This window comes from Coregonus lavaretus, assembly GCF_964263955.1.
Source record: "Coregonus lavaretus genome assembly, chromosome: 9".
NCBI classification, from domain to species: Eukaryota; Metazoa; Chordata; class Actinopteri; order Salmoniformes; family Salmonidae; genus Coregonus; species Coregonus lavaretus.
Window position 1 is genome coordinate 5,260,315 of NC_139996.1, and position 11,885 is coordinate 5,272,199.

Here is an 11,885-nt window from a genome sequence, read left to right on the forward strand (position 1 = left end):
ATCTTTGTTTCATAGTGAAGTTTCTTCTTCTTTTCATTCAGTTGTTGTAGTTGTTGTGGTGGTTGTTGTTGTTGTGGTAGTTGTTTGTGGTGGTTGTTGTGGTTGTTGTTGTGGTTGTTGTTGTTTTTGTGGTTTTTCTTCTTCTTCATTTTCTTCCCCCAGGACATTGGCACACACACATACACACACACACACACACACACACATACCATAATCACTTCTCTCTTTCTCTTCTCTCCCCCCAGGACATTGACAACTCCTCCGGCCGTTTCTTCATTAACAACAAAGACAACTACACTGAGCTGAGCATCATCAACCTGGACATCGGCTCCGACCCTGGGGAGTACCAGTGCAACGCCACCAACATGATCGGCACTTCGTCCATTGTGTCTGTGCTGCGGGTCCGGAGCTACCTGGCCTGGCTTTGGCCTCTGCTGGGCGTCCTGGCCGAGGTCATCGTCCTGGTCATCATCATCGTGGTCTACGAAAAACGAAAGAAGCCAGACGACATACAAGACGGTGAGTCAGAGTCTGAGACCATATCAGTCATGGCGGCCATTTTGATTTGTGGTTTGTTCTCATTGAATGTTTTTATTGTTTTTGTGGTCAAGTATAGTTTGCAGATAGCCATTTCAAATAATTCATTGTTTTCCAAGTGGAGAAAAGCAATAGTCGACGTTCTTCAATGCTGCAGATATGACTTCAGAGAAAGAGTTCATACTACATTTTAAAAACATACTGTAGTTCTCTCTGTATATATGAATCCTTGCCAACCAGCTGTTGACCTAACAACGTAGTGGAGGGTTAACGCATGTAAACTCAGTTTACCCACCGTGTTCAGGTGTTACCCTCTTATTAACCCACAGTGTTCAGGGTTTACCCTCCTATTAACCCACAGTGACCAGGGTTTACCCTCCTATTAACCCACAGTGTTCAGGGTTTACCCTCTTATTAACCCACAGTGTTCTGGGTTTACCCTTCTATTAACCCACAGTGTTCAGGGTTTACCCTCCTATTAACCCACAGTGTTCAGGGTTTACCCTCCTATTAACCCACAGTGACCAGGGTTTACCCTCCTATTAACCCACAGTGTTCAGGGTTTACCCTCTTATTAACCCACAGTGTTCTGGGTTTACCCTTCTATTAACCCACAGTGTTCAGGGTTTACCCTCCTATTAACCCACAGTGTTCAGGGTTTACCCTCTTATTAACCCACAGTGTTCTGGGTTTACCCTTCTATTAACCCACAGTGTTCAGGGTTTACCCTCCTATTAACCCACAGTGTTCAGGGTTTACCCTCCTATTAACCCACAGTGACCAGGGTTTACCCTCCTATTAACCCACAGTGTTCAGGGTTTACCCTCCTATTAACCCACAGTGTTCAGGGTTTACTCTCCTATTAACCCACCGTGTTCAGGGTTTACCCTCTTATTAACCCACAGTATTCTGGGTTTACCCTTATATTAACCCACAGTGTTCAGGGTTTACCCTCCTATTAACCCACAGTGACCAGGGTTTACCCTCTTATTAACCCACAGTGTTCTGGGTTTACCCTTCTATTAACCCACAGTGTTCTGGGTTTACCCTTCTATTAACCCACAGTGTTCAGGGTTTACCCTCCTATTAACCCACAGTGACCAGGGTCTACCCTCTTATTAACCCACAGTGTTCTGGGTTTACCCTTCTATTAACCCACAGTGTTCAGGGTTTACCCTCCTATTAACCCACAGTGTTCAGGTGTTACCCTCTTATTAACCCACAGTAACCCACAGTAATCAGGGTTTACCCTCATATTAACCCATAGTGTTCAGGGTTTACCCTCTTATTAACCCACAGTGATCAGGGTTTACTGTCCTATTAACCCACAGTTATCAGGGTTTACCCTGCTATTAACCCACAGTGTTCAGGGTTTACCCTCCTATTAACCCACAGTGACCAGGGTTTACCCTCCTATTAACCCACAGTGTTCAGGGTTTACCCTCTTATTAACCCACAGTGTTCTGGGTTTACCCTTCTATTAACCCACAGTGTTCAGGGTTTACCCTCCTATTAACCCACAGTGTTCAGGGTTTACCCTCTTATTAACCCACAGTGTTCTGGGTTTACCCTTCTATTAACCCACAGTGTTCAGGGTTTACCCTCCTATTAACCCACAGTGTTCAGGGTTTACCCTCATATTAACCCACAGTGGCCAGGGTTTACCCTTCTATTAACCCACAGTGTTCAGGGTTTACCCTCCTATTAACCCACAGTGTTCAGGGTTTACTCTCCTATTAACCCACCGTGTTCAGGGTTTACCCTCTTATTAACCCACAGTATTCTGGGTTTACCCTTATATTAACCCACAGTGTTCAGGGTTTACCCTCCTATTAACCCACAGTGACCAGGGTTTACCCTCTTATTAACCCACAGTGTTCTGGGTTTACCCTTCTATTAACCCACAGTGTTCTGGGTTTACCCTTCTATTAACCCACAGTGTTCAGGGTTTACCCTCCTATTAACCCACAGTGACCAGGGTTTACCCTCTTATTAACCCACAGTGTTCTGGGTTTACCCTTCTATTAACCCACAGTGTTCAGGGTTTACCCTCCTATTAACCCACAGTGTTCAGGTGTTACCCTCTTATTAACCCACAGTAACCCACAGTAATCAGGGTTTACCCTCATATTAACCCATAGTGTTCAGGGTTTACCCTCTTATTAACCCACAGTGATCAGGGTTTACTGTCCTATTAACCCACAGTTATCAGGGTTTACCCTGCTATTAACCCACAGTGATTATGGTTTACCCTCTTATTAAACCACAGTAATCAGGGTTTACCCTCCACATTGCTACCACTACATACTTGCTAACATCGTCCCAGCTGGCCTCACATCATCCCAGCTGGCCTAATATCGTCCCAGCTGGCCTAACATCGTCCACAGTGTTCAGGGTTTACCCTCATATTAACCCACAGTGTTCAGGGTTTACCCTCTTATTAACCCACAGTGTTCAGGGTTTATCCTCTTATTAACCCACAGTGTCAGGTGTTACCCTCTTATTAACCCACAGTGTTCAGGGTTTACCCTCTTATTTACCCACAGTGTTCAGGGTTTACCCTCTTATTAACCCACAGTGTCAGGTGTTACCCTCTTATTAACCCACAGTGTTCAGGGTTTACCCTCTTATTTACCCACAGTGTTCAGGGTTTACCCTCCTATTAACCCACAGTGTTCAGGGTTTACTCTCCTATTAACCCACAGTGTTCTGGGTTTACCCTTCTATTAACCCACAGTGTTCAGGGTTTACCCTCCTATTAACCCACAGTGACCAGGGTTTACCCTCCTATTAACCCACAGTGTTCAGGGTTTACCCTCCTATTAACCCACAGTGACCAGGGTTTACCCTCTTATTAACCCACAGTGTTCTGGGTTTACCCTTCTATTAACCCACAGTCATCAGTGTTTACCCTGCTATTAACACACAGTGATCAGGGTTTACCCTCCTATTAACCCACAGTGTTCTGGGTTTACCCTTCTATTAACCCTCAGTTATCAGGGTTTACCCTGCTATTAACCCACAGTGATCAGGGTTTACCCTCCTATTAACCCACAGTGTTCTGGGTTTACCCTTCTATTAACCCACAGTTATCAGGGTTTACCCTGCTATTAACCCACAGTTATCAGGGTTTACCCTCCACATTGCTACCACTACATACTTGCTAACATCGTCCCAGCTGGCCTAACATCGTCCCAGCTGGCCTAACATCGTCCCACCTGGCCTCACATCATCCCAGCTGGCCTAATATCGTCCCAGCTGGCCTAACATCGTCCCAGCTGGCCTAACATCGTCCCAGCTGGCCTAACATCGTCCCAGCTGGCCTAACATCGTCCCAGCTGGCCTAATATCGTCCCAGCTGGCCTAACATCGTCCCAGCTGGCCTAACATCGTCCCAGCTGACCTAACATCGTCCCACCTGGCCTAACATCGTCCCAGCTGGCCTAACATCGTCCCAGCTGGCCTAACATCGTCCCAGCTGGCCTAACATCGTCCCAGCTGGCCTAACATCGTCCCAGCTGGCCTAACATCGTCCCAGCTGGCCTAATATCGTCCCAGCTGGCATTATATCGTCCCAGCTGACCTAACATCGTCCCTCCTGGCCTAACATCGTCCCAGCTGGCCTAACATCGTCCCAGCTGGCCTAATATCGTCCCAGCTGGCCTAACATCGTCCCAGCTGGCCTAACATCGTCCCAGCTGGCCTAATATCGTCCTATCTGGCCTAATATCGTCCCAGCTGACCTAACATCGTCTCACCTGGCCTAACATCGTCCCAGCTGGCCTAACATCGTCCCAGCTGACCTAACATCGTCCCAGCTGGCCTAATATCGTCCCAGCTGGCCTAACATCGTCCCAGCTGGCCTAATATCGTCCCAGCTGACCTAACATCGTCCCACCTGGCCTAACATCGTCCCAGCTGGCCTAACATCGTCCCAGCTGGCCTAATATCGTCCCAGCTGGCCTAACATCGTCCCAGCTGGCCTAACATCGTCCCAGCTGGCCTAACATCGTCCCAGCTGACCTAACATCGTCCCACCTGGCCTAACATCGTCCCACCTGGCCTAACATCGTCCCAGCTGGCCTAACATCGTCCCAGCTGGCCTAACATCGTCCCACCTGGCCTAACATCGTCCCACCTGGCCTCACATCGTCCCAGCTGGCCTAACATCGTCCCAGCTGGCCTAACATCGTCCCAGCTGGCCTAACATCGTCCCAGCTGACCTAACATCGTCCCAGCTGGCCTAACTGAATGAGAGCACGAGGACAAACAACACAAGGATGTGCGTTCCAAATAGCACCCTATTCCATTTATAGTGCACTACTTTAGACCAGAGCCTATTGGGCACTCTGTAGGGAATAGGGTGCCATTTGAGACGCAGCCAAGGTCCTTCGACAGTCGTTAATAATAGACACTCGTCCCCTGTTGGCTACACTGCAGTATTCGATCCGTGAGATTGTCCTGACAAGGTGTTTCCCTACAGCAACTGTGTCGTGTGTCTTTAGTGTGTGTGTGTGTGTGTGTGTGTGTCTTTAGTGTGTGTGTGTGTGTGTGTGTGTGTGTGTGTGTGTCTTTGTGTGTGTGTGTGTGTGTGTGTGTGTCTTTAGTGTGTGTGTGTGTGTGTGCACCTGTTGGGTGAAGCTACTGAGACTTATTGAGTGCAGACGTAGCCAGTCAGGTAGCGACAGAGCAGATGTTTACACACACACACACACTAAAGACACACACACACACACACTTACACACACACACACACACTAAAGACACACACACACACACACTTACACACACACACACACACTAAAGACACACACACACACACACACTAAAGACACACACACACACTTACACACACACACACACACACACACACACACACACACACACTTACACACACACACACACACACACTTACACACACACACACACACACACACACTTACACACACACACACACACACACACACACACACACAGACACACACACACACACACACACACACACACACACACACACACACCACACACCACACACCACACACCACACACACACACACTTACACACACACACACACACACACACACACACACACACACACACACACACACACACCCTTAGTTAATATATGTTAGCAGTGCTAAGACAAGTTTAGAATATACAATTAGGGTACTACTGTGTAATATTTTCCACCCTCTGTCCCAAATTGCATAACCCAACCTATGTTTGGTAAGTGAGAGACTCTGCATGCCTCTTGAGTTTCAATCAGCATCTATAACAAACTAGCCTGGTCCCAGAACTGTTTGTGTTGCGTAGCTAACTCCTATGGTCGTTGTTCCATGGGGTATTGGCAAGACAGCACAAACAGATCTGACCCCAGGCTACACAGCATTCTCTACATGCATCTATCCCCAGCGGGCAAAATTTGGCATGTAACGTCAAACAGATGTGATTTTCTTGTTGGGAAGATATCAAGACGGCATCAAGACGTCATCAAGACATCATTATTTGGTTGTTAACTGTTCATATAACCAGTTTTGCTCACTAGATTTTCTTTAGAATCTTAAATTATAATGCATATTAACTTTCTGCTTAGGCTACTTCTCTATGGAGTTTCACAGTCAAAGACTCCAAGCTTACATTTAAAAAAATATGGAATATCGTGCCAAGGTCACCTTCAAGGGCATCTTCAGTTTTGAATGTATTGTATTCTCTAGTCTATGCTAGGAGCATAGTATACCTTTGTAAGGAGTCAATTAATATAATATATGCCATTAATCAAAAATGACTTAGTCATGCGTGTGTACATTTTTCGTATGGGTAGCCCCAGCGGGAATCGAACCCACGCTCCTTGGCTTTGCAAGCACCATGCTCTACCAACTTAGCCTCACAGGACTACAATTGTTTTCTCTGTGCTGGTCAATTTCAATGCAGTGTTTGAACATACTTTTGTGCGCAGTTTGTCTGCCCACGCATGCTACAGTATGTTTGTAATAAAAGTGAATTTAAACTTGCATCTGCTCTGCTTGAATTACGTAATCACTTTCTCATCCCATGGATCTTATTGGTTTTATGGCTCATTTTGACTGCATTTGGTGTTAATTGTGACTGTGATTGTTCCGTCTCATGCTAAGTTTTAATATGGCTTCCATTCAGCACAGGGTCTATTCATTATTTAACTTCTTCACCTGAGCTTCCATTCCATCAGCATGGTTTTGAGATGAAGTTGAGTTCATTCAGTTATGGAATTTAACTGAATTCCACTTATGGAACTTAACTGAATTCCACTCATGGAACTTAACTGAATTCCACTTATGGAACTTAACTGAATTCCACTTATGGAACTTAACTGAATTCCACTTATGGAACTTAACTGAATTCCACTCATGGAACTTAACTGAATTCCACTTATGGAACTTAACTGAATTCCACTTATGGAACTTAACTGAATTCCACTTATGGAACTTAACTGAATTCCACTTATGGAACTTAAAGGGACATTTCAAAAATGTTCATCTTCATATTCATCATCTCCAACACCACCCTAACATCAACATATGTGAAAATTGCGTGTTTCTATGTTTTGTAGTTAAAAAGATAGAGGAAGATAAATGTTTCCAATGACATCATCAACCAATTAGTAGACAATGCCTACTCATAATTGGTTAAAATCAAACGATGTACACCAATGATGTAATTGGAAACACTTATCTTCCTCTTATATTTTTTACTACAAAACATAGAAATGCACAATTTTCACATACTGTATGTTGATGTTGGGGTGGTGCTGGAAATTGTGAATATGTGAAATGTCCCTTTAATTCCACTTATAGAACTTATGGAACTAAGTTAAATTCCAAAATGATGGAGCTATGGAACACACAGAACTGTCTTTGAACATCATTCAACCAAGCCTCCAACCAGACAAGATGTTAAAGTCATATTACCACTGTAACACATTGCTTATTTTTTAGACATACTTTCTACTGAAACAATTGCCATTTCACCATCAGCATGCACTATTTTCTTCCTGTTGTTCTTCAGAAGACCTTTTCAGATGATTATCTAACGCAAAGGCTTTTATTGTCTTCATTTGTCTTCATTTCTCCATATTTTCCCTTTGTGCATCAGATGATGAACCAGCTGGACCAATGTAAGTACATCTATGTTACAATCATTTATTTAGTTAGAAGTCTATTTATGGTGTTTTGCTCTAGTATTTTCGTCTTGTAGCTGTTTCTGTAAACTACTGTACATCAGGGTTGGGCTCAATTCTATTTGAATTCAGAAAGTAAACTGAAATTGATCTTCCAATTCCAATGTTCCTAATTGACAGCAACATTGCCTCTGAGTCATCCATACAGCAAGTTCTAAAAAACATTTTGAATGATCAGTAGATGTAGTGTTCTAACCCTTTTGAATGATCAGTAGATGTAGTGTTCTAACCCTTTTGAATGATCAGTAGATGTAGTGTTCTAACCCTAACCCTTTTGAATAATAATAATAATATGCCATTTAGCAGACGCTTTTATCCAAAGCGACTTACAGTCATGCGTGCATACATTTGTTATTTTTTTTTATATTTTTTTTTTGTGTATGGGTGGTCCCGGGGATCGAACCCACTACCTTGGCGTTACAAGCGCCGTGCTCTACCAGCTGAGCTACAGAGGACCACATGAATGATCAGTAGATGTAGTGTTCTAACCCTTTTGAATGATCAGTAGATGTAGTGTTCTAACCCTTTTGAATGATCAGTAGATGTAGTGTTCTAACCCTTTTGAATGATCAATAGATGTAGTGTTCTAACCCTTTTGAATGATCAGTAGATGTAGTGTTCTAACCCTTTTGAATGATCAGTAGATGTAGTGTTCTAACCCTTTTGAATGATCAGTAGATGTAGTTTTCTAACCCTAACCCTTTTGAATGATCAGTAGATGTAGTGTTCTAACCCTAACCCTTTTGAATGATCAGTAGATGTAGTGTTCTAACCCTTTTGAATGATCAGTAGATGTAGTGTTCTAACCCTAACCCTTTTGAATGATCAGTAGATGTAGTGTTCTAACCCTTTTGAATGATCAGTAGATGTAGTGTTCTAACCCTTTTGAATGATCAGTAGATGTAGTGTTCTAACCCTTTTGAATGATCAGTAGATGTAGTGTTCAAACCCTTTTGAATGATCAATAGATGTAGTGTTCTAACCCTTTTGAATGATCAGTAGATGTAGTGTTCTAACCCTAACCCTTTTGAATGATCAGTAGATGTAGTGTTCTAACCCTTTTGAATGATCAGTAGATGTAGTGTTCTAACCCTAACCCTTTTGAATGATCAGTAGATGTAGTGTTCTAACCCTAACCCTTTTGAATGATCAGTAGATGTAGTGTTCTAACCCTAACCCTTTTGAATGATCAGTAAATGTAGTGTTTGTGATCAGCAATAAGGTGTATTACAGTATAATTGTTTTGATGGTAACCCAGTCTAACTGTGTCCTTTGTTTATCCTATTGAAGGAAAAGTAACTCCACCAACAATCACAAAGACAAGAACCTTCGTCAGAGGAACACAAACTGAGCACATTGGTAAGTGTTTTTTTCCACTCTATTGGTAATGCCAAGATAAGGAAATGAAGTGGCAATGATCTGGGGCCGTGTGTATCAAGCATCTGATTCAGGATAGTTTTGCTTTCAGATCACAATGAATAAGATCACATAGACGGGGGGCCAGATCCTAGTTGAGCACTCCTACTCTGAGAAGCTTGATACATACGATCCGTTTACCCGGTTGTATGTTGTTAATGTTGTTGTTGTTTACTGTATCATGTAGCTACAGTATGTTATTAATAACCTGTCAATAACCACAAATAGCCACATGTTGTACAGGAGATCAATATTGAAAACAAAGCTAGTTTACTTTATCAATAAGCTGTGACCACATACTGTATCTCGTCAATACCACTGACAGATAGCGGTACACTGAGTGGACAAAACATTAAGAACGCTTGCTCTTTCAACGACAGACTGACCAGGTGAATCCAGGTGAAAGATATGATCCCATATTGATGTCACCTGTTAAATCCACTTCAATCAGTGTAGATGAAGGGGAGGGGACAGGTTAAAGAAGGATTTTTTAAACGGACAGATAGTTATATATTATAATCGCCCTTAAAAGTGGTGTGCAACTGCCAGGGTTGGGGTCAACTCCATTTAATTAAATCCAGGAAGTAAACTTAATTGACTGAATTGAAATGGAATTATCCCCAACCCTGGTGCCATTACAAACAAAGCAACTACACACTAATAACTTGCCTCCTATTTTTCCTTCCACAGATAATAACATATTATACATGTATGTATTGACCATATGAAGGTAACCAGGAGAGGGATCCATAGCAATATGCTAATAAGAATGATGATATCTGCCAATAAAGTATGTAGAGTTGAGGAGGGGGAGGAGCTACTGTAAATGGATGTATTGAATGATGAGGCATGCCTTCTGATTTGATTATCTATCTATCGTGTGATTAAAAAGGTGAAGAATGTGATCAATGAACGTGATCCCATAACATTATGAATGATTTATGAAGTGTCTATGAAGCATTATAACCATTGTTGCTGCATGCAGTTATTGATTGTTGCTGTTTATTGATTGATTGATTGATTATTTATTCTCATCAAATTCTTATCATTTTCCGTTATTACTAATTCTAAAGTAATGCATGCAAGTTATTCTGACGTTCTGTTTGGTGCAGACATGACAAGGCTTTTTGGCTTGCGTCCCAAATAGCACCCTATTCCCTATATAGTTCACCCCAAAGGGCTCTGGTCAAAAGTAGTGCACTCTATAGGGCAGGAGTATTCAAATCTTACCATACGAGGTCTGTAGAACTGCTGGTCTACCTGTTAATGAATCGCACCTAACTGGTGTTCCAGGTCTAAATCAGTCCCTGATTTAAAGGGGAAGAATTAAAAAAACAAAAAGCAGTGGAACTGGTTTCAAAGTCCAGATTCAAAGTCCTCTGTAGCTCAGCTGGTAGAGCACGGCGCTTGATAACGCCAGGGTAGTGGGTTCGATCCCCGGGACCACCCCATACGTAAACATGTATGCACGCATGACTGTAAGTCGCTTTTGGATAAAAGCGTCTGCTAAATGGCATATTATTATTATTATTATATTATATTATTATTTGAATTTGAAGGGTGTGTAGAACAGGTTACCATTTGGGACGCAGCCTTGGTTTAGTTTACTTTAAGAGTGGCTTCATGTTGATAGATAATCACTATTTATTTGTGTTGACTATGAGAAGCTAAAGACTTTGCAATGTAAAAGAAACAACGCCACCAATTATAATCTGGTATGACAGTAAATCTGTACAGTTGATCGTTCTGCTGCGTACCATTTTATAAATTAGGCATTATTTATTCATATTTTATCAGATTATATCTGTTTAACATTTTAGTAAGGGCTTTGCAATGTCCCTGTCTTTTTTGAATTTTATTGAAAATTCCTATATTTAACATGTACTGTATGTATGTATGTATGTATGTATCCAACCACCTTATATAACCACACATGTACTAATATGAAGGATATTCATTCATTAGATTCACTTAAATGTAGAAAAATAATGGGAATTAAAAAAATCTGTATAAACTTTAATTTAGTATGTAATTGTACAACTCCTAATCCTTCTAACTACTGCTTTTGACTGAACTAAAGTATGTGTATTGTGTATAGCATGGTTATTATCCTATGCAATAATAATCAATATTGATATTCATATATACAAATCCCTCTTAGAAGCTTTTAGATTCTGTGTGTTGATCAATAATCATCTTTAGAGCATTGATAGATAGCGTACTGGATCTATAATCATCTTTAGAGCATTGATAGATAGCGTACTGAACAGCTTGTTGATCTCTATAGATAATAATGTTGTACAGTAGATCTAGAAGTTGGAGCTAGAGAGGAGGCATTGCAACAACAGGACCTATGTTATGTAGGTCAAGATTGACACTTGTAAAGCAATCCCAAAATCAATCCCAAGTCATTTTTAAGAATAAAAACCTAAAAAAAGAAATGGTTTTGTTTCAGTCGATGACTTGATTTTCATCTGTTTCCAAGCTTGCAATCACACGCACTAATGCACGCGCGCACACACACACACACACGCGCGCGCGCGCACGCACACACACACACACACACACACACACACACACACACACACACACACACACACACACACACACACACACACACACACACACACACACACACACACACACACACACACACACACACACACACACACACACACACACACACACACACACACTCTTCACAACCAGCAGACAGGC

At 42.1% G+C, this 11,885-nt stretch overlaps 1 protein-coding gene across 1 annotated transcript in view; it reads left to right on the plus strand.

The window, feature by feature from the left end:
* Nucleotides 1-9,922, plus strand: part of LOC311134443 (neuroplastin-like) — a gene marked incomplete at its 5' end in the record, with an annotated part of 45,106 nt that extends 35,184 nt beyond the window's left edge. The window contains 4 exons of the mRNA XM_084168124.1: nt 246-519; nt 7,667-7,688; nt 9,042-9,110; nt 9,858-9,922. Of these exons, the coding sequence (XP_084024250.1) occupies nt 246-519; nt 7,667-7,688; nt 9,042-9,102 (357 nt within the window). The 3' untranslated portion in view covers nt 9,103-9,110; nt 9,858-9,922. The remainder of the gene's footprint in view (nt 1-245; nt 520-7,666; nt 7,689-9,041; nt 9,111-9,857) is intronic.
* Nucleotides 9,923-11,885: the final 1,963 nt, after the last annotated feature.